The 24,777-nt window shown below is 36.2% G+C and overlaps 1 protein-coding gene across 2 annotated transcripts in view; it reads left to right on the top strand.

Annotated features, from left to right (window-relative positions):
* The window catches only part of LRP12 (LDL receptor related protein 12), an 83,032-nt gene that overhangs the window by 31,087 nt on the left and 27,168 nt on the right, over positions 1-24,777 (top strand). Inside the window, exon 2 of one of the 2 annotated variants that reach the window (XM_057735666.1) lies at positions 6,811-6,867. The exons of the other annotated variant lie outside the window; for it this stretch is intronic. Coding sequence (XP_057591649.1) covers positions 6,811-6,867 — 57 coding nt within the window. The remainder of the gene's footprint in view (positions 1-6,810; positions 6,868-24,777) is intronic. 2 annotated transcript variants of the gene reach the window in all.

Here is a 24,777-nt window from a genome sequence, read left to right as displayed (position 1 = left end):
CCTTTACAGTTTGGTAGCAGAAATGTCAGAGAGAAGTGCTTAGTAATTTTTGCAGGGGTCTCAAATTCTCTTACACCCTTTGCACAGTTTAGAAAAATTTGGACTGCATACTAGAACAGCATCTAATATGACAACCATCCTAACCAGAAATGACTACTCCTGTGGTCAGCATTTTTCATCCTTTAATGAATAACATACACACAAAAGGAATTTGAAAAGGAGTGAAGATAGTTTAAGGGATTTATGGGATAATATCAAGCAGAATGATGTATGTGTTATAATTAAATTATAAAAAGTTAAAGAGAAAATCTTAAAAGCAGCAAGAGAAGACTTGTTACAGGCAAGGGAATCCCCAGAAGACTGTTAGCAGATTTTTTAGCAGAAACTTTTCAGGCCGAAAGGTGATATATTCAAAGGTGATATATTCATGATATATTCAAAGTGCTGAAAGAAAAAAACTGCCAACCGAGAATAGTTTACCCAGCAAAGTTATCCTTCAGAATTGAAGGAGGGATAGAGTTCTCCAGACAAGCAAAAGCTGAAGGAATTCACCGCTATGCCACCTCACAAGAAATGTTAAAAGGACTTCAAGTGGAAATGAAAGGGTGCCAATTAGTAACAAGAAAACATAATGAAAGTATAACTTTCACTGGAAAAGGCAAATGTATAATTAAATTCAGAATACTCTAATGTTGTATTGGTGGTGAGTATAACACTTATAACTCTACTATGAAGGTTAAAAGACAAAAGTATTAAACTGCAATTACATTCGTTACGAATACTCAGGGTGAAAAGATTGTGACATCAAAAACATAAAATGGGGAGGGGAGTAAAAACATCGAGCTTTAGCATGCATTCCGAGTTAACAGCTTAAAATAGACAGTTAAAAACATAAGATATTTTATTTAAGCCTCATGAGAACCACAAAGCAAAAATCTGTAGTAGATACACAAAAGAGAGAAAATAATCTTATCAGACCACCACAGATGATCATCAAGTCACAAAGGAAGAGAGCAGGAGAAGAAAAAAAGGAACAAAGGAATTACAAAAGAACCTGAACACAATGAACAAAGTGGCAACAGTAAGTCCACTGCACATTTCTTTCTATTCGTGTTGGTTAGAAATGCCTGTTGTCTTGTGTCTGAATTTTTCTTTTAAATGTGTTTTTTCCAACTTTTCAGATATGGGACAACAGGCGGTGTAAGACTGTGATCTCTGAGGAAAAGTAAACAAATTAAAATGAGTTCTTTTTTTTAATATTTATTTTTATATATTTTATTTGACTGTGTCAGGTCTTAGTTGCAGCACACAGGCTCTTTGTTGCAGTGTGTGGCCTTCTCTGTAGTTGCGGCGCGTGGCTCCAGAACACATGGGCTCGGTAGTTGCAGTGCACAGGCTCTCCAGTTGCGTTACACAGGCTCAGTAGTTGCGGTATGCATGCTCTCTAGTTGTGGCACTTAGACTCTAGAGAAAGCAGGCTTAGTTGTCCCACAGCATGTGGGATCTTAGTTCCCTGACCAGGGATCAAAGCTGCGTCCCCTGCATTGGAAGGTGGATTCTTAACCACTGGACCACCAGGGAAGTCCCCAAATGAGTGCTTTTATTACACTAGCTTTCTACTTGGAGAAAGCTTGTCCATTATCCATTGTTCCATCATGACCATCAGCAGGAGTTCTGTGTTTGAGTTTTTAAAAATCTTTCTTTGTTGCTACTAAAAATTGTGTCTTTTGTATCTTCTGACTGGCCATTGTTTGTATTTACAAAGGGTTTTGATTTTTGTATGATTATTTTATATTCTGCTACTTTACTAATTTTCATATTTATAACTTTTTCTGTTGACTGTCTTGGGTTTTTGAAATAGATATACAGTCATATCATCTATAGGTAGATGTAGGTTTACCTGTTCTTTTCCAGTTCTTATGCTATAATTGTCTTTTCTTGTCTAATTGCACTGGCTAATATCATGGTAGGCTCCAGGGCTTTTCTACTAAAACCTCCCACTTGAGTAAGAAGCTTGCTAATTTTATTTTGGTTTTATATTGTTTGCTTCTGCTCTATATATTTTAAATTATTTTCTAAATAGATTATCAACTCTTTGGTAGTAGGGACTATGCCTCTTACTTATGTATCAACCTACCATTCATTCATATATTTGAGCAGATATGGACTGTCTTTTATTATGTATTGTGTTCTGTGCTAGTCACTGGGTTACAAAACAAAACAAACCCAGCTATGTCCCAGCACCACATCACACTTCTCCACCCCACCTTACCCCACCAAGATTAAGATCTGGTGGGAAATACAGACATTACACAGATAACACAAGTGTGGTAAATTTTCAAAAAGCAACAGTATTAGATACTATTGGAACTTGTAACAGAATGACCTAACCTCATATGGAGGAATCAAGAGATGCCTTCATAAAGAAATGATGTATTAAAGAAAGGTCCAAAGGCAAGAGACAACTGTCCCTTTTCTAAAAGAAATGTAATATTTCCATAGAGAAGATATAGAGCGGGAAAGTGGATTACAAGAGATGAAGCTTTTGGAGTAGTTGGGAAGACTCACTGTGGAGAGTTTGGTAAGCCCTATTAGGATTTTGGACTTCTTCTTTAAGTAAAGTAAAATGGGAACAATATTGGGGGTGTATGTATGTGTGTACATATTTTGTTGTTTGATATCTGTTCTCACTGCACGGTGAAAACAAGATCATAGGATGCTGAGCATATAAGTTACTTGTAACTGCTGCTCATTAACTCTTAAACCAATGACCTTCCCCCATACAAATCGGAGTAGTTGTGATAGGTGGGTTTTAACTCTGAAAGTTAAATACTGTTTCTTTTACAAGCAAGAAGTATATTCATGTCTGAATTCTTTTTTAAAAAAGTAAGGAAAACAGACTTCTTAATGACTGTGAATTTGAAGTTTTAATCCATCCAATTACTAGCTCTTTGAAAAAACTACTAAATTGCTGTAAGCTGGTTTTCTCACCTATAAAGTGAACTGTTGTTTTAAGGATGAGCTGGGGAAAGCCTCGTGAGGTACTTAGGATTTGGCTGGCACGTATCTATCACAGCTGTATTTATTAGCTATTCTTTAAGAATTTTAGTTCTTAAATAAAAAGAACAAAAAGAAATAAACAAAAAGAAAGATACAAAGCAACAGGGATGCAGAGACCATAAATTTAGATATTCTCTTAATGATGATATTCTGATTGTGCAGGTGAGCAAACTAAATCTTAGGAGAAATCGTTTAATTAAGGCTAATGACTAACTAAATAGTAGAGCTGAGGTTTGATTCCACAGTCTGGTTCCAGAGCTCAGACTTACTGCCCTATGGCCTATTTTCCTAAAACAGTACATATCTCTTTTAGGAGATTCTCTTGTATTGCAGTAAAAAAAAACTACAAAACCATGTTTCAGCTTGGCAAGAAGAGTAATAAATGGGGACAATTGATTACCTTTGGTATTTGGTTAATAGTACTGAAAAAATGTCATAAAAAATTATTTCCTTATTTAGGTGATAATGAAACTTTTTCTTGTTTTCTAGGAGTTCTAGTTAATGAGCTGGTCCACTAACTAGTCAGCTGCTAATGTACAGTTATAGAAGTAATATTTTATCAGACTGTATATTTTTCTAGTATATGGCACCTGTAAAGGGTGACTTCTATGAGAATGTCTAGCATGGCTGCACTGTAGTTACAGTCAGTAGGTGGTGTGTGTACATCCTTGTACGCATGGGGTTTTCTTCTCTCAGGAGTTGGGGGCAGGGCATTAGGGAAAATATAATGAGCTTTATATCAACAAAGCGATTTGGGGCAGTACTCTCTGCTTATAACGTGGAAATAATTGTATTTTGTAAGTGGCATTTTTTTTTTTAAATGGCAGTACACCTGAATTAAGTAGCCCACTTCACATGATACTTAGAATAAGAAATATCTAATGTAATGTAATCTCAAAAAAAAGAGATAGCTATTTGATGTTACTAGAAATTATCACTGATTTTTTAACTTCTAAATGGGATTTTTTTAAATTAGAATAAATGTAGGGAAATTAGCAATAGTATGTTTTATGCCTTAAAGTATTATCAGTTTTTAAAATCAGTTATATCAGTTTTTAAAATGATTAATAATACTTCTGAAATTATTTTATAAGATTTCACAATGTTTATCAGACCTCTTTATTTACAATGATGGAAAATGAAGTATAGTCTCTTCACCTATGTTTTTTGATAATATGAACAAATTTTTTAAAGAAATTTGTGCCTGTTATAGTAAATTCAGGCAATGCTGAAGTATACAAAACAGGTCTTCCTCTCTAATTTCAGTTTGTATATACCCTTAGACTCTTCTATATGTGTGTGTGTGTGTGTGTGTGTGTGTGTATAAATGCATATACTTACATATATCATATGCTTATGTAAACATGTATATTAGCTGTATATACATCATTTAAAAGTTAAAATTAGATCATATTCTAATGTTATTCTGAAACATATTTAATTTAATGTGCATATCTTTCCAAGTGAGTACATATAGAATTACTTAATTCAGTTTATTGAATATTTTAAGACTATTTTTAGTTTATTCATTTACATGCTGATGGAGATATGGGTTAAATTCTATTTTTTTTTCTATTATAAAGAATTCTACTAAGCCCTATAAGATAGGTACTATCTGCTCTGTTTTAGAGATGAAATCGAGACACAAAGAGGTTATGTAACTTGCCTTAAGTGGCACAGCAAGTTAAGTAGTGGAGCTGGTGTTAGAATCCTGGCAATCTAGTCCAGAATCCACTGTCTTAGATACTACATGATGCTACTGTTTTCCTTCTGCCTGTCTTCACTCTGTTTACTGAATTAGAAAAATATATGAAATATATTTAATGTTATTAAAATTCTCCTGAGGATAATTTAATATGCTACCTTAAGGCTGTTGGAAACCTTAGGGTCACAAATACACAGCTTTAATTTGGAGTTGTATCTACTATAGAAGTGGATGTTTTACTACTCTATCAAATGTTAATATGCATACAGATCACTGGGAGTGGGGGACCATCTTATTAAAATGTAAATGCTGATTCAGTAATCTGAGGCAGGGCCCAAGACTCTCATTTCTAATAATAAGCTCCCAATAATGCCAGTACTGCTGATCTACTTGTAACTAGCAAAGGTTTAGGCAATTTATACTGACCTTTGGCAAATCTTTTAGTTGTTCTATTGAATTAGTTTCTATTACCGTTTTGTTTATGCTACCAATTTTTGTAAGTTGTGCACATTAAAGAAATAATGTGGGCGCTTTCTAGTAGTTTCATTTCTATGTCTGCAGCAGTTAACATTGCTGGGAAAATAAGTTGTGGCTTCTGTGATACTAATGCACAATATTTAAATAAATAACTGTAATCAGATTTATTTGTGTACTAAATATGGCTTACACACCTCTGTCACCATTTCCACTGTATCTTTTTTAATGGAGGGAAACATAACATTTCTTTTCATTTTGAAGGCTGTAGCTGTAGTTGAACTAAGAAGGTTGTTTTATCACTATTATTTCATTCTTTACTAATAGTAAAAATATATTTTACAGTTACAAAAATGAATTCCTGTTCAGTGCTATGTGTCAGGCACTGTATCAGGTGTTTAATTGGCATGATTTCATTTAATCATCATGAACTCCCTCATTTATCCCTCACTTGTTAGCTCTTTGAGCACCTGCTGTTCTAGGAACCATGCATACAGTGATGAGGCAAGTATACAGATTCTGCTGTCCTAGAGCTTAGTGCTTTGGGGGATGCTACACAATAATCAAGCAACCACGGAAGAGTGATGGTTGTAAAAGATAAGTTGTTAATTATAATATTTGCTATTGTCTCTGCTCTTTCAACCATCAAAGAGAATTCTGCTTTTGCCATCTAAGTTTCTCCCACCTAGCTTCCTCCCGGCACCACTCCAGGGAGAATTGTTTCTCTGTCAGCTGGATTCCTGAGCTGTTGTGATGCCAAATTGACCCACTGCACAGAGAGAGACAAAACTGTAGAAAGAAAGATAAGCAACTTGTACAAAAGAAAGAACAGAGGAAGACAGAAATAATTTATAATAAAACTAAATTTTTAAAAAGAACACCTGAGGGACACTGTTTACTAATTTAAAGGAGTGAATAGTCTCTATTTAAATGGGAGTCTTTTTAAACACCACTTTTATTTTATTAGGTGACACTTAGTAACTCATTTCAGTAAGTTACTTGAATGCTTCCATGTGCCCAGCTTCGTGGTAGAAGGTGTGGAAAATCAGGGGCTACCAAAATCGGATATAATTATGTCCCTACTCCAAAGACTGTTAGAGTTGTTGATGAGAAAATGTTGAAAGATTTAGAAGACAATACAAAACGTAGGACATAGGACATAGGGACACACGTGTGACCCTAGCGGTAAGCACATTCTGGACTAATTAAGCATGCTTTTAGAGGAATGCTATTTTTAAAAAGTATATGATTGTCTCTTTTCTACAATAGCACTAAGTTCTCTTTTGACTATAAACTTAATAGAAAATTCTTTCTGGTATTAATCAGATCTATATATTTGTCCTTTATATTACACTACATTGTTGTGATTTCCAAAACGTTTTGATTTTCTTACTACTATGATAATTTCGGGCTTCATAGTATTGTTTTGAAGATTATAATAAGAGACTTTAATTTCATTGCTGAATATTACAAGTAGCTCTATGTACCTGTTTTTCTATTAGAGGGAGAATCTGAAAATTTTTTTAAAATTTTATCTTGGAAATTAGTTTATTCATTATGTTTAATTTTAGGAAGTGGTGCTCTTGCAGAACATTCTGAAAATGTGCATATTTCAGGAGTGTCAACTGGTAAGTCATTTTTTGTAATGTTTAAATTTCATGCATGACTTATATGGTAAATATTGAAAGCCACCTGGTATCTTATGAAGTGATATTTGGCTATAAAAATTATTACTGCTTTTTTCAGCATGTAATAAGGAATGAAGTAACTGGAACATGGAGAAATTCTCATAAGATAAAATTGATATTTGCATGCCCATGGATTGATTATAGTTTTTCCAAATGGACTGCATAATTATTTTTCCATACAAACATTGAACCAAGAGAAAAGTTAGCTCAAGTTGAATTAGTGTTTTCTTTCCATAGAAAGTTATATGAAATTTATTAAAATGTAGTTTTGAATGCTATTCCTAGCATTAGAGCCTTAGAAATTAAGCATTTTGCTTGATTTTTTAGATTAAATACTACTATACATAAAACTGTAGTACTTGAGTGCACAATTTACGTTATTAAAAGGTAACCCAACAACAGATATGTATCCATGAAATTTAGAAACTTGTTGAGGTAAATGCATTTTTTCCACTCATCTCAGCTTTTATAACTTAATAATTTCTTAAGGGCCCATACCTATTAAAATGTTCATTGTTAAATATGTAAAATAAACAACAACTAACTGCTGTATAGCACAGGGAACTATATTCAATATCTTGTAATAAACTATAATGGAAAAGAATCTGAAAAAGAATATATACATATATGTATGCATATATATACACACACACATAATTGAATCACTTTGCTCTACACCTGAAACTAACGCAACATTTTAAATCAACTACACCTCAATACAAAAAAATTCTTTTTTCATTCTTAAGTGACTTTCATGACTTTGATACCATTTTTGCCTCATCAACTACAGTTACTAGGAGAGCAAAATCTTTGATTTTTGCATATATGGAAATCGAGTTTCTTATTATTATTTTATATTTCCCTATATTCTTGATAAGTATTGTGTGATTAAAAAAAGTTGCACTTGGTATATTTGTCAATTTATTGATAGATTTCTTCACATCTTCTTGGAATTTTTTGGTTATTTTTTTTCTCATGAAGCAAAACTGAAGGTTTTTTCTTTCGTTTTATGTCTCATTTTATATTCAGAAAGTTAATAGACTTAACAAGTACTCTAAGAGTTAGTCTGTGCTGGGCCAAACAGATTGACAAGCCTGGTTTCTTGAAAATGAAAAGCAGGTGCCTTTGCAGCCTGTGTTAATTCTTTTACAGTGTGTTTCCCCATTTTCACATGCTTTCAAATAGCGTACAATTGTGTACAAGTTAAAAAAGTTTCATTTAGAGTTGACCTTAATTTTCTCCCTTATTCTACTTTGCATAGCTAATGAAAATTATGATTACTTTTCCAGATTGTAACTATGAAGTAAGAAATTGTGTACAAACATTTCATTTACATAGCCAAATGGTTATTGTCTAATTTAGTGATTTTCAAATTTTTTGGTCTCAGGACCCCTTTTAAGCTTTTAACAATATCAGGGAATATATTAGTCTGCTCCGGCTGCCATAACAAAATACCATAGTCTGAGTGACTTAAATAATAGGTGTTTTATTTTCTCACAGTTCTGGAGACTAGAAGTCCAAGGTCAGGGTACTGATGGGGTTGGTTTCTGGTGAGACCTTTCTTCCTGACTTGCAGATGGTGCCTTCTCACTGTCCTCACATGACCTTTCCTCCGTGTGCACTCAGAGAGAGGGAGGTCTCTGGTGTCTCCTCTTCTTCTTATAAGGACCCCAGTCCTATAGGATTAGGGCCCCACCCTTATGAGTTACTTCTTTAAAGTCCCTGGCTTCCAAATACAGTCACATGGAGGGTTAGGGCTTCAACAAATGAGTTTGGAGACAATTCAGCACATAACAAGGACTTCACAGAGTTTTTGTTTATGTACATTAGAGCTACTGATATTTACTGTATTAGAAATTAAAACTGAGAAATTGTTTAAAAACTTCTCAATTCATTTGCAAATGAATTGTCTATTACCTGTTTACATCAATAACATAATTTTATTAAAAATCTATTTTCCCAAAACAAAAGGATAGTAAGAAGATGGTATTATTTTATAATTTTGCAAAGTTTTTAAAGATTGGCTTAAAAGGAGATATATGGATTCTCACACCTGTTTCAGTACTCAGCCTTTTATAATGTGTTGCTTTGCTTGACAATGTAAAGACAATCCAACCTCACACCGATATGTAATTTGAAAAGAGAGGAGTATTTCCATAGCCTTTTTTAGATAATTATGAATATTCTTCTTTGATACTGTACCAAAACTCAACAAGTAGTGGTTTCTTAAAGATTAATTGCAAGTGAGATCCGAAACCATGTCGGTGAACATTTTGTTCTCTGTTTCACAAAAATCCAGTGGCCTTTCTTGACCTTTAAATGGGTTTTTTCATGAAGTATCATTTCGTGATATGAATTAGGTATTTGAAAATATTGGTTTGCGGAATTATGTGAGTTTATAACATAGGTTTATTTTCTCATAGTTCTAGAGGCTGGAAGTCCAAGATCAAGGTGTTAGCAGGGTTGGTTTCTTCTGAGGCCCCTTTCTTTGGCTTGTAGATGGCAGTCTTCTTCCTGAATCTTCACATGGTCTTCCCTCTGTGTGTATCTGTGTCCTGATCTCTCCTTATTAGGACACCAGTCATGTTGGATTAGGGCCCATACACATGACCTTAATTTAGTTACCTCTTTAAAGATCCTGTCTCCAGTCACATTCTGAGGTACTGGCAGTTAGGACTTTAACGTAGGAGTTTTGGGGTTGGCACAGTTCAGCCCGCAGCAAAATGAGTGTTTTAATTAAGTGTATTTATGTATCAATAAATTACTTAATTTCAGGGCCCAGTGAAACCTTATTAATGGCTTATTGTTTTTGCTGAAGGTTGGTCTTATAAAATCTTTCTTCTGTGGAAAGAGAAGAATAATACAAAGTCTGTTGCAGTTGTGCCATTAAAAATATAAATGTTTGTTCTCTCAAAAGGTGCTTTTGGATATGCAGATTGATTGCAGTTTTTCTTTAGTCAGTATGGAGCTATAGAAGGTGTGATGCTTGATATAGTATAAGCCTTCTGAATTCCTTGCATCCCCAGTTGAAATGAGAGCCGTTTCGATGCTGGTATAAATGGTATAAATTCGCTTCTGGAATTCCCTTGGGACTAGCAGGCAGCGGAGTGGTGGGGTGGCTCTGTGTTCTGTGGTGCTGCCGCTCCTTCTCCTCACCTGCTCTTTTCACCTCTGCTGCTTTGTTTGACAGTGCTTAGTGTCTTAGCTTATTCGTTCTTTGCATTTTGGAAATGTTACTGACATTTTAGAAAGAATTTTAACTTACATGCAGTAATATTTTCAGGTAATTTATTGTCCAAATCAGGACACTTCGAAAGCAAAAGGGTACACTGTTTTTAATAATACTGATACCACAGGCAAAACCAGAACTATCCTGGACAATTTGGGATGTATGGTCACCCTATCTGTAATGAATTAAACTCATTCAACATGTATTAAACACCTGGTATGTACCTTTTGCCGAAAAGGGTAGGAGTAAGCAATAAGTAAAATATTCGTGTCTCAAGGAACCTTGCATTTAGTGGAGAAAATAGACATGTGAAAAATGTACCTATAACGTGGTTTGAATGTAGTAAAATCCTGTGGTAAATAACAACCACGTTAAGTTAGATCATGAATTTATTAAAAGACTTCGTTACAATGTCTGGTGTGTGGTAAATGACTTAATGGTTTTCTTACTTTAATTGTGAGTAGTTTTCTGAGATTATTTTTTTAGCGTAGATTTCTAGAGTTGGAATTACTGTATCAAAGGTCATAAATAATGTAATGACTCTAGAAACCTTTTGTCAGATTGCTTTCAAAAAGGATTGTACTGATTTACACAACTATCTGCAAGGTATGAGAGTACTTACACTGCATATAATCATGTTTTTCCTGTTTAACTTTTTTCTTACCACGTTTCTTTTTTTTAAAAAAGTGTATGTATTTATTTATTTATTGGGTCTTCATTGCTGCACACGGGCTTTCTCTAGTTGCAGCAAGTGAGGACTACTCTTTGTTGCGGTGTGAGGGCTTCTCATTGTGGTGGCTTCTCGTTGTGGTGGCTTCTCGTTGTGGAGCATGGCGCACGGGCTTCAGTAGTTGTAGCACTTGGGCTCAGTAGTTGTGGCTCACAGGCTTAGTTGCTCCACAGCATGTGGGATCTTCCCAGACCAGGGATTAAACCCGTGTCCCCTGCACTGGCAGGTGGATTCTTAACCCCTGCGCCACCAGGGAAGTCCTCTTACTGCGTTTCTGTTAAAGCCTCAACCTTTTATTTTCCCCGAACTGTTTAGAAATGTAACTGTTTACTTCTCTTTTTGATTCATGGCCTGGAGTTGTGACATTGCAAAGAATAAAAGAATGAGATTGGCTTTCTTTTATGGTTAGGCAAAAACTACCCTGAAATTTAAAAAAAGACTTTCTGGTTGCTAGTAGGAACAGATGTTGGGGCATGTGCTTTGTGGACTAGAAAGTTTTTATGTATCAAGTTTAACACATTATTCCAGATTCACCAGTGCTACAGCTGCTAAATGTTCCTACCTAATAACATCCGTAGCTAAAAGCTCTATCTGAGGTTAGCCTGATCTCGTGTCTACTTTACACTTGACTTTGAATCTTTTGTCAGGCAAGGCTGACATTTCTGAGAGTTATCTGCTTGAGAAGTTTCTTTCTTAATCTTTGTTCATATTGACTGAATTAGCAGAGTATAGAAAATAGTAGTTATCAGGCATTGTTCTTTAAATCATCACCCTTTCTTGCTTTTGTGTTTTTTCATTTTATGGTTCCTATTCTAGTACTCAAAGGCCTAGCACACTGCTAACCTATAAGCCTTTGAAAACTAATAATTTAGTTGTGGCCTTTTAAAGTAGGAGATATTATTTTCTAAATTGCAATAATTTGCTTACAAATTGTTTAGCAACATTTTACAATAGTGTGGAACAGTGTAGTAAAATGGCTTTTGTTTTAACCACAGTTTTAGGCTTAAATACTATAATATGGTATTTTGAAGATTCCATGGAAGAACATCTAGTCTGGTGATACCTTTATCCTAGAATTTTCAGATCTTCCAAACAAACAATCTGAAAGGAAATGAAGCTGAAACTATACTTATTTGATAGCAGTTTACAGCTTTTTTTAAAATACAGAAAAGTTGCATGAATAAAGCAGCAGGTACAAGTGGTCCTTTGTACCTTTCCTGTTATTTTAATATTATTTTCAAGTATTCAATGAAATACCTGGACCTCTTGATAAACTTATGAAAAAGAATTTCACCAGTTCTTTGACCAATAGTGTCTTTTATCCATGTTTCAAATGGAGAAAAAAAAAGAAAGCTTATATAACTTAGGGTTTTTAGGATTTCAGAATATAAAAATAGAACTTAACGTGAACCCAAGAAACTATCCTCCAAATGAAGAAAGTGAGTGGAGAATACAAGACAGAGTACATTTTTTTAAAAAACAACAACACATTAGTTTAGGGAACTATTAATTTTTAAAGGCATTGCCTGCCTTCGGAAACTTTATTTTTGAGACACTTCAGCTTTTGGAGTAGAGCATTCCCTGTAAATTTTAGAAAAGAAAGTAATGGTAGTATTTTAATATTTATATGTTATACTTTTATATGTAATATTGTATGCTATATAATTAAATCTTGTTTATAACATTTTGTCATACAATAACTTTTGTGAAGCATTTACATAATCATAACATTTCATGTATTATCAAATATTTACTGAACAATTCTATATTTATAGCAAGATTATTGTATCTTATAATTGTATTTTATTATAATAAACTCAACAGCAGAACAGTAAATGTAGCAGAACCATAGACAGAACAGGTTGTAATGTGACAGAAGTATGTGATGCTTCGATGGTATAAGTGAAGTTTATCTGCTCAAGTGAGTGGGCCAGATCCACTGAAGGTAAAAACAAGCTGCATTCAAACATTTGACATTTTCTTTTCTACTCTGTAACTCTGAGAATAATTCTTTTTTTGCTTTGAGAATAATTCTTCAGTGTGAGATCATGTTAATTATTGGTACTTTTGCTAAGACATGGATTTAAAGATACTATGCATCTATTGTGCAAAAGCCATCACTTAGCAGGTGAGCAAACTGAATTTTGGTTTTCAAGCTGACTAACAGCCTGATACAAGTTAGGGGGTGATTTGGTCTTAAGCTGCAGTAGTAGAAATACAATATCCAGAACAGAGTCCATCATAGTTCTTTACTCCACCCTGTTTAAGGAGTATTAGGTTTATTTCTAGGTATCACCCTTGACACAAGACACCAAGACTGGAACATTCTCAAAAGAAGATGTGAGCATAGTAAAAACCATGTCAAGCCTGATAGAAATGACTTAGAAAATTGTGAACTCCAAGGCCAATTAATCTTTGCTCAGTGCTGATTTCTGCCTTACCTCTGATGTGTTTCCGGCAAGAATCACAATACACTTCAAAAATTAATAGTTTTTCCCATTCAGAAAATAGAAGTAGTAGCTTGCTTAGCATTTTATTCATCTGGAGTGCTTAAATTTAGAAAATGTGAGCAACATATCTATCGTTTTTATGCCCTTCTGGGAGAAAAATTACCCTTTTATGTCCTTTTAAAAAAAGGTATAAAAGGTTGAATCTTCTGTATTCATTTTATTTTCTGCTTTGCTAGCAAAATTCAAAATTATTCTTGCCCTTAGAAATTTTAGGATAAAGCTAGTTAGATAGTTCCATTAAGAGTACTCTCCTGATCTTATTCATATTGTGCTGTGACCCTATTAGAACTAGAAAAACTGTTATGTTTTTTCTATCTTTCCTTCTATCTTTTTCCAAATTTTGTGCCTATTTGGACTTTTCTTGTAGTCCCTGATTATTATTTGTTTGTTTGTTCTGGACATTAGTGACCTTTAAGAAACCAAGGAATTACCTGCCTTGAATAGAGCTAATGACCAAGTGACTATTTGGGTCCTTAAGGAGATCATTAAGAATAATAGGGAGAAAAAGATGGCGGCGAAGTAGAGAGACGTGGAGTGCATCCCTCTCCACAGATGCATTGGGAATGCACGGAAGGACGCAGTCATTCCCACAGAGAACCAGCTGAACACCAGCAGACGGCCTCGGACACCAGAAAGGGCTGCGGGGAACCTGACATAGCCGGTAGGGAGGCATCTACGAGGGCTCAAAGAGGGTGAAGCGGCGGAGCTGTGGCAGACGGGAGGGAGTGAGAAACATACAGAGGGTCCGCAGCGCAGCTCAGCGTTCCCGGACCGAGACATCGATCCGCGGCTGAACGGAGGATCCAGGAGCGGGAGCGTGGGAACTGGAGAGCTGGTTCAGGGGGAGAAACATTGTTGCCGGTAGGGTGACGGACCGAGAGGACAGGAGGGAGGAGGTCCGCGGAGAGGAGTGCCGATCCCTGAGAGCTGCCCGGCCATGATGGCGGCTGGAGGCTGCAGGCTCCCGGGCGGGGGGGAGGAGCCGCGCGCATAGCCTCTCCCTCTCTTTCGGTGCCTCTGCAACAGGCAGCGGAGAGACGCCCTGCGGGGCCACATAAGGCGCTCAGGGATAACAAGCACCCTCAGGCGCTCGGGCGGGGCTAGATTAAAACTCCTTGCAACGCCAGCAGCAGGGAGGCTGCCAAGAGAAAAAAAAAAAAAAAAAAAAACCAGCATCAAAAAGAAAAAACCCCGAGAGAGGCCCAACTCTAAGACTTTCTGTGTACGCCTGAGCCAACAGCACCCTCTGCAACAGGCACCTCCAAGCCTGACTGAAGCAACAGTGCACCACTGCTCACTCCCTCCCAGCAGAAGGAGCCACTATTGCACCCTCTCCCTCCCCACACACCGAGGCTTACAGACGAACAATAAAGGAACCTCTGCTGGTCACAAAAAAAAACCCAAGGCAAGGAGAAGGACACTTACAGCTGAGACGCTAAGGAAACAGAAATAGTAGTATCAATACCTATTGAACTGGTCCATTCGGGGATCAGTTCTGGATTTTTTTTTTTTTTTTTTTTTGATTTATTAAATACGATCTTAGCCCTAAGGGATCTACAAGTTTTACAACATAATTTTTTAAGGATATTTTTTACTCTTTTTTTTTTTTTTGCCTTTTAAAATACTTCTATATCTAGCTAAGTTTTTGGTAGTACGGACAAAATATCTTTCATACTTTCCTTTCATCCCTTTCTTTTATACACTTCTATCCCTTTCTTTTTCTTTGCATATTTCCAACCACATTACGCTCTTCTGTTCCCCTTTCTTCCAGCCATTTTAAGTGTATTTTATCTTAACATACTTATAAGCAACACTATTGGTCTGCTCAGACTCCTTGCTCTATTCTCCAGATGATGCACTGCCTTGGTATTAATATTAGGCTTTTGTCTTTATCTTAGTTCTTAGTACAGTTGTCTAATTACATTCTGAGAATCTCCATTCTCTCTGGTGGTACTCCAGCTCATTTCTATATTTGATCCTAGCTTACAAAATCTCCCTGGATTGATGTTTGTATGTGTAGGGTGTTATTTGTTGTTTGTTTGCTTTTGCTTTTGTCTCTGATTTGTTCTGTTTCAGTTGTCAATTTCTGCTGGGTTTCTCTCTGAATATCTGATAGCACACTGGGGTTCTGTCAGGTCTTTCTAGAGCCTTATGTCCTAACGGATTCAATAATTGTGTGTCTTATACATGTATGTGTTTCCTAGACTTAATATTCGTTTAATCCAATACTTGGACATTAGTCTGAGGCTTGGACAGTCTTCTATAAACACCTCTATCACCAGGACAAGCAACCCCAAAAGCTTGGACAACCATGAGGAAACAAAGAAACACCATGCAGGCAAAGGAGCAGGAAAAAAACCCACAAGACCAAATAAATGAGGAGGAAATAGGAAAAATGCCTGAAAAAGAATTTAGAGTAATGATAGTAAAAATGATACAAAATCTCGATAACAAATTAGAGAAAGTACAAGAAACAGTTCATAAGAACTCAGAAAAACAAACAGCAATGGATAACAAAATAACTGAAATTAAAAATACTCTAGATGCTATAACCAGCAGAATGACTGAGGCAGAAGAACGAATAAGTGAGTTGGAAGATAGAATGGGAGAAATAAACGCCACAGAGCAGAAAAAAGATAAAAAAATAAAAAGACTAGAAGACAGCCTCAGAGACCTCAGTGATAACCTTAAACGTACCAACATTCGAATTATAGGCATCCCAGAAGAAGAAGAAAACAAGAAAGGGTCTGAGAAAATATTTGAAGAGGTTCTAGTGGAAAACTTCCCCAACATGGGAAAGGAAATAATTCACCAAGTCCAAGAAGCACAGAGAGTCCCATACAGAATAAACCCAAGGAGAAATACACCAAGACACATATTAATCAAACTAATGACAATTCAACACAAAGAAAAAATATTAAAAGCAGCAAGAGAAAAGCAACAAACAACATATAAGGGAAAACCCATCAGGATAACAGCTGACCTTTCTACAGAAACTCTGCAGGCCAGAAGGGAATGGCAGGATATACTGAAAGTCCTGAAAGAGAGAAACCTACAGCCAAGAATACTTTACCCAGCAAGAATCTCATTCAGATTTGAGGGAGAAATCAAAAGCTTTCCAGACAAGCAAAAGTTAAGAGAATTCAGCACCACCAAACCAGCCTTACAACAAGTGCTAAAGGAACTTCTCTAAGTAGGAAACACAAGAAAAGGAAAACACCTACAAATACAAACCCAAAACAATTCAGAAAATGGTAATTGGAACACACATGTCAATAATCACTTTAAATGTAAATGGATTAAATGCTCCAACCAAAAGACACAGACTGGCTGAATGGATACAAAAACAAGACCCTTCTATATGCTGCCTACAAGAAACCCACTTCAGACCAAGGGATACATATAGACTGAAAGTGAAGGGATGGAAAAAGATATTCCATGCCAATGGAAGTCAAAAGAAAGCTGGAGTAGCAATACTCATATCAGACAAATTAGACTTGAAAGTAAAGACTATTAAAAGAGACAAGGAAGGGCACTACATAATGATCAAGGGATCCATCCAAGAAGAACATATCACAATGGTAAATATCTATGCCCCCAATATAGGAGCACCTCAATACATAAGGCAAATGCTAACAGCTATAAAAAGGGACATCGACAGTAACACAATAATAGTGGGAGACTTGAACACCCCACTTACATCAATGGACAGATCATCCAAACAGAAAATCAATAAAGACACACAAGCTTTAAATGACACATTAGACCATCTCGACTTCATTGATATTTATAGGACATTCCATCCAAAAACGACAGACTACACTTTCTTCTCAAGTGCACACGGAACATTTTCCAGGATAGATCACATCTTGGGTCACAAATCAAACCTCAGCAAATTCAAGAAAATTGAAATCATATCAAGCATCTTCTCAGACCACAACACCATGAGACTAGATATCAATTACAGGAAAAAAACTGCAAAAAATACAAACACATGGAGGCTAAACAATTCACTATTAAACAACCAAGGAATCACTAAAGAAATCAAAGAGGAAATCAAAAAGTATCTAGAAACAAATGACAACGAAAACACAACAACCCAAAACCTATGGGACGCAGCAAAAGCAGTTCTAAGAGGGAAGTTTATAGCAATACAGTCCTACCTTAAGAAACAAGAAAATGATCGAATAAACAACCTAACCTTACACCTCAAACAACTAGAGAAAGAAGAACAAAGAAACCCCAAAGTGAGCAGAAGGAAAGAAATCGTAAAGATCAGAGCAGAAATAAATGAAAAAGAAAGGACAGAAACCATAAGAAAAATAAATAAAACTAAAAGCTGGTTCTTTGAGAAGATTAACAAAATTGATAAACCATTAGCCAGACTCATCAAGAAAAAAAGGGAGAAGATGCAAATCAACAGAATTAGAAATGAAAAAGGAGAAGTCACAACGGACACCTCAGAAATACAAAACATCATGAGAGACTACTACAAGCAACTATATGCCAATCAATTGGATAACCTGGAAGAAATGGATACATTCTTAGAAAAATACAATCTTCCAAGACTGAACCAGGAAGAAATAGAAACCATGAACAGACCAATCACAAGTACAGAAATTGAGGCAGTGATTAAAAATCTCCCAACACACAAAAGCCCAGGACCAGATGGATTCACAGGCGAATTCTGTCAAACATTTCGAGAAGAGTTAACACCTATCCTTCTCAAACTCTTCCAAAATATTGCAGAAGGCGGAGCACTCCTAAACTCATTCTATGAGGCTACCATCACCCTGATACCAAAACCAGGCAAAGATGTCACAAAAAAAGAAAACTACAGACCAATATCACTGATGAATATAGATGCAAAAATCCTCAACAAAATACTAGCTAACAGACTGCAACAGCACATTAAAAAAATCATACACCACGATCAAGTGGGGTTTATCCCTGGGATGCAAGGATTCTTCAATATACGCAAATCAATCAACGTGATACATCATATCAACAAATTGAAGGATAAAAACCATATGATCATTTCAATAGATGCAGAAAAAGCTTTTGACAAAGTTCAACATCCATTTATGATAAAAGCTCTCCAGAAAATGGGCATAGAAGGAAATTACCTCAACATCATAAAAGCCATATATGACAAACCAAAAGCCAACATTGTTCTCAATGGAGAAAAACTGGAAGAATTCCCTCTAAGAACAGGAACAAGACAAGGGTGTCCACTCTCACCACTGTTATTCAACATAGTTTTGGAAGTGTTAGCCACAGCCATCAGAGAAGAAAAAGAAATTAAAGGAATCCAAATTGGAAAAGAAGAAGTAAAATTATCACTCTTTGCAGATGACATGATACTATATATAGAAAACCCTAAAGACTCTACCAGAAAACTGCTAGCACTCATTGATGAGTTTAGTAAAGTAGCAGGATACAAAATTAATGCACAGAAATCTCTTGCATTCCTATACACTAACAACGGAAGAGCAGAAAGAGAAATTAAGGAAACTCTCCCATTCACCATTGCAACCAAAAGAATAAAATACCTAGGAATAAACCTGCCTAAGGAGGCAAAAGATCTGTATGCAGAAAACTTTAAGACATTGCTGAAAGAAATCAAAGATGACATAAACAGATGGAGGGACATACCATGTTCCTGGATTGGAAGAATCAACATCGTGAAAATGACTGTACTACCCAAAGCAATTTACAGATTTAATGCAATCCCGATCAAATTACCAATGGCATTTTTCACAGAACTAGAGCAAGAAATCTTACGATTTGTATGGAAACGCAAAAGACCCCGAATAGCCAAAGCAATCTTGAGAAGGAAAAATGGAGTTGGTGGAATCAGGCTTCCTGACTTCAAACTATACTACAAGGCCATAGTGATCAAGACAGTATGGTACTGGCACAAAAATAGAAAGGAAGATCAATGGAACAGAATAGAGAACTCAGAAGTAAGCCCAAACACATATGGGCACCTTATCTTTGACAAAGGAGGCACGAGTATACAATGGAAAAAAGACAGCCTCTTCAATAAGTGGTGCTGGGAAAATTGGACAGCAACATGTAAAAGAATGAAATTAGAACACTTCCTAACACCATACACAAAAATAAACTCCAAATGGATTAAAGACCTACATGTAAGGCCAGACACTATCAAACTCCTAGAGGAAAACATAGGCAGATCACTCTTTGACATCCATCAAAGCAACATCCTTTTTGACCCACCTCCTAGAATCATGGAAATAAAATCAAGAATAAACGAATGGGACCTCATGAAACTTAAAAGCTTTTGCACAGTGAAAGAAACCATAAACAAGACTAAAAGGCAACCCTCAGAATGGGAAAAAATAATTGCCTATGAAACAACGGACAAAGGATTAACCTCCAAAATATACAAGCAGCTCATGCAGCTTCATACCAAAAAAGCAAATAACCCAATCCACAAATGGGCAGAAGACCTAAATAGACATTTCTCCAAAGAAGACATACAGATGGCCAACAAACACATGAAAAGATGCTCAACATCACTCATCATCAGAGAAATGCAAGTCAAAGCCACAATGAGGTATCACCTCACACCAATCAGAATGGCCATCATCACAAAGTCTGGAAACAACAAATGTTGGAGAGGGTGTGGAGAAAAGGGAACTCTCCTGCACTGTTGGTGGGACTGTAAGTTGGTACAGCCACTATGGAAAACAATTTGGAGGTTCCTTAAAAAACTACAAATAGAACTACCATATGATCCAATAATCCCACTCCTGGGCATATACCCAAAGAAAACCATAATCCCAAAAGAAACTTGTACCATAATGTTTATTGCAGCACTCTTTACAATAGCCAGGACATGGAAGCAACCTAAATGCCCATCAACAAATGAATGGATACAGAAGATGTGGCATATATATACCATGGAATATTACTCAGCTATAAAAAGGGATGAGATGGAGCTATATGTAATGAGGTGGATAGAACTACAATCTGTCATACAGAGTGAAGTAAGTCAGAAAGAGAAAGACAAATATTGTATGCTAACTCACATATACGGAATCTAAAAATGGTACTGATGAACTCAGTGACAAGAACAGGGAAGCAGATACAGAGAATGGACTGGAGAACTCGAGGTATGGGAGGGGGCGGGGGGTGAAGGGGAAACTGAGAAGAAGCGGGAGAGTAGCACAGACATATATATACTACCAAGTGTAAAATAGTCAGTGGGAAGTTGCTGTATAACAAAGGGAGTCCAACTCGAGGATGGAAGATGCCTTAGAGGACTGGGGCAGGGAGGGTGGGGGAGAATCGAGGGGGGGGGCGTCAAGGAAGGGAGGGAATATGGGGATATGTGTATAAAAACAGTTGATTGAACCTGGTGTACCCCCAAAAAATAAAATAAAATAATTAAAAAAAAAAAAGAATAATAGGAATAAATATATTGCTGCATTCATTCTTAAGCATCTGTGCTAATGCAGAGTAATGAATATCCATTTAACATTTATCCTGGATACAGGATGTCCTGGATACAGGATGCCCTGGATACAGGATGCTCTGCTTGCCGTAGAAATGAGTGATTTCTGGTAATAAGTCTGAGAGTAATGAGAGACTCCCCTGAATGTGAGTGATAGATTAATATAAAGTTTTCTGCTTGCACTGATTGTTACCTTTTAAATGATAATTAAAAGCTTTCCCATCTTAGACTAGTAAATATTGCTATTAGAGTGCTAGTAATTATTTCCCTAAAAAGTTCAGTTTGCTGGCTTCTTGAAAAAATTAGAATGAAATTTGGAGTAATCTGGAGTAAGGGATACTACTCACATCCAACCTCTGTCTCCTTCCAGTTCAGTCCATCCTCAGGGTGTTGACTCTTCTGACATTTCCTTTTTGACAGAGCTCAGGTATTAAAGGAGTCTGGACAACAAAGCATCAAAGAAATCAAGATGCTAAGTGTGAGCAACAAACCCAGTCAAGTTGCAAGAAGGTGACTTTCAAACAGAAGGAGTTGCTTCCTGGCCAGGGCTTCCTGTGTTCCCTGTTGAGTTGCAGGGCTGAGCTGTGTCATATGGGGGGCAGCCTGCCAAAGGGCCGCTCTGGTACTTCCGCGTCATTCATCTTGCAGATTCTGAGACTCACTTGGTACTTGCCCCGCATTCTCAGTGACACATGGCCTTCATACTCAACATGCTTGCTTTCTAAGCTCTGACTCTCTGTCCAATATTAAGCATTTTTTAGAGCACGACCACTTTTCAATCACCCAGCCTTCTCTGCTTTCCTCTTCTCTGTTTCTCTTTCCTTTGAAATATCTGCCTCAGCGTTCACTGCATACCCTTATTGCTTCTATTCTGCCCGATGCCCTAATCAGCTTACCTATAGTTAAGGTATAAATGTAAGTTTTATCAGTAAAGGAAATGAAGCAATTTCGTCGTGCCTGCAGTACCTATATAGATTTGTAGCAAATAGGAATTAGTCTTTAGAAGCTTTACATCTAAGTATACCCTCTTTCTCTGTACCTTTTCTCTCCACATTCATATAGGACCAAAACATATTTTTTACCAAAATAGAGCACTTTTATCTTTATTGAAATTCTATTGAGGCAGCTTTCCCTCAACCCCCTGATAATTATTCCAGATGTCATAGGGAGCTCCCTAGTGGGCAGTAGTTTGTCTTAGTGGTTAAGAGTGCAGCTCGGAAGCCTACTGCCTGGATTGCAGTCCCAGCGCTAACGCTTACTTTTTTTTGTCCTCAGGAAAATAATTCCTCTGTGCCTCCATTTTTTCCTCATTGGTTAAATAGGGCTAATAGTAAGAATGAAATTCAAAAAGATGTGAGAAAAGGCAGTACCTGACAGGCAGTAACATCATCATCAGCCATGGGACCCACAGGCCTTGAGCTTGTGAACCATAAGTTTCTGATGTGCAACAAAAATCTCATCTTCAGCACTGTGCACCATATTTAGCCATAAGTTTTCAAACTGGTGCCCTTCTCCTCAATGAACAGTGAGCCAGTTGGTGTCTGGTTTCCATGCTAATCATCTAACTGTACGTTTTAATTTTCCCATGTCTCGGTGCTTTTTATTGCTTACACAGGCACAGTATCATCCATATATTGCGTGATTCACTTAGTACCCTCAGAATCATTCGTCCTCTCATCCCACGTGGCCATTCAACAGTCACCATTTGCTTACTAATTTTTTATTTTGAAGATGATATTTTATTAAGTTCATTTATTTCCATTGGAATCAAACCCTTGTTATTCGTATTTTCAACATATGGAATTGCTTTTGTATTCAACAGCCAAAATCTAGTTAGTACTTATAAAACACTCTATACTCTGAAAAACGAGATGGCCAAATGATAGTGACCAGTGTTGAGTATAAATGCTGTCCTTTGCCTGTGAACCCAGGGTGAGCGTGCTTTTGTTTCATACTGGAAACTTTCATAAAGTTTTTTATGAAAGTTTTTATTTCACAAGTAGAGGAGCTTCTGTATTTGCTTTCTAGCTGATCTCTTTGCCTCAGCAGTTTCCCTTCCCACAGGTAATAGCACAGCAAAGGAATCTTCACAGAATATTTGTATCGTATCACTTCTTTTAGCAGTAGCCTACCTTGCCTTGACTAGTATCTACAGAACTGAATCATGAAATTCTTCTAATTTGGAATGTGCTCTTTACTCTGGCTCTTTTTACTTCTTTTCAATGAAAGAAATACTACGTTAATCGTCAAGTAAACTTGACTTACATAATGCAAGCCCAAAGGTGGGCCTTTTTTTCTGTTTCATAATACCCCATGCCCTATGATACCTTGTTTAAAATTACTTTAAATATGCATTATATCGTTTAGGATTATATTGTCTTGTATGACCTCATATCTGTTTATATGTTGCTTGAATTCAGTTAATAAGCATAATTCATTTTTACAAAACTTCAGTGTCCGTGAGAGCATTCATTTCTTCACACTCTTCTTTTTGTGCTTTTCGTATCTTATATACTTAAGGTGGTCAGTAAGCACAGCTGATTTTTACTTACATTTCAGTGTTTTGGTTTGTTAAAACCAAAGGCACAAAGATTTCATGTCGCTTTTAGCCATGAAGTGCCAACAACCCTTGTCAGTTTTGGAAAGGAACCAAATTCTTCATCTGTAGAACAGGAAATTGTACTTTTTTTTTATAAGTAGTTCAGTTCTAACCATAAATTTCCTTGCATGCCTCTTTTTTTCAGGCTTTAAAAACCATGAACTCTCAGATTGAAGGGCAGTTTATTCGATGTTACTTTGAAGTCATCCTCTTCTCTCCCATGTGGCCTCTAAAGGAGAGGTTGTGTGAACAGTTTATATTTTTTAGATGATTGCTTTAAAGATAATAGGTGTACTAATCTAGTTTTAAAACCATAGGTATTTGCTTTTCTTTGGGATTATTGAACTAGTATCAGAATAAACATGAAGAAGCCTTCAGTGTTCCTCAATCAGTTTTGCCCTATTTTCTAAAGTATGCAGTGATATCTTTGTATTTTAAACCTGGAAATTATCAAAATCTTATTAAGAACTCCATAAGAGAATTTCTACCTATTTATTCTTCAGTTAATTCTCCTTTTCTTGAGAACATACATGATAAATTAAAAACTGTTACGTATTTAGTTTAGACTTTTAGTGCATTTTAACTACTAGCATTGTAATAATGCCATTTTCTTTTGTTTGTTTATTCCAAATGTCCTGTATACTAGATCCACTACAAATGAAATAGGCTTTTGGGGGCTAACCAGGTAACCTAATCACTGCATTCTGCTGTGAAGAAGACGCTATCTGAGTTGAAAGTTGCTACCTTTTTTGAATGAACATTTGGAACCCTTTTAATTTGGGAGCTTCTATTTCTGGGATTATGGGAAGCTTATAAAGTAGAGATATATATCATCATCATCATCCAAAATACATGAACCTTTGTTTATATATATATATATATTTTTTAGAACATTTATTGAGATACAGTTAAATTGCATATATTTAGAGCATACAATTTGGTATCCCAATCTTCCAATTCATCCCCCCCCAACCCTCCCCCCTTTCCCCACTTGGTGTCCATATGTTTGTTCTCTACATCTGTGTCTCTATTTCCGCCTTGCAAACCAGTTGATTTGTGCCATTTTTCTATAGTCCGCATATATGTGTTAATATATGGTATTTGTTTTTCTCTTTCTGACTCACTTCACTCTGTATGACAGTCTCCAAGTCCATCCATGTCTCTAGAAATGTCCCAGTTTCCTTGCTTTTTACAGCTGAGTAATATTCCATTGTATATATGTACCACATCTTTTTTATCCATTCATCTGTTGATGGACATTTAGGTTGCTTCCATGTCCTGGCTATTGTAAATAGTGCTGCA

The sequence above is a fragment of the Hippopotamus amphibius genome, chromosome 5 (genome assembly GCF_030028045.1).
Source record: "Hippopotamus amphibius kiboko isolate mHipAmp2 chromosome 5, mHipAmp2.hap2, whole genome shotgun sequence".
In the NCBI taxonomy this organism is placed as follows: Eukaryota; Metazoa; Chordata; class Mammalia; order Artiodactyla; family Hippopotamidae; genus Hippopotamus; species Hippopotamus amphibius.
Note: the sequence above shows the minus strand (reverse complement) of the source record. Positions and strands in the feature narration are given on the sequence as shown.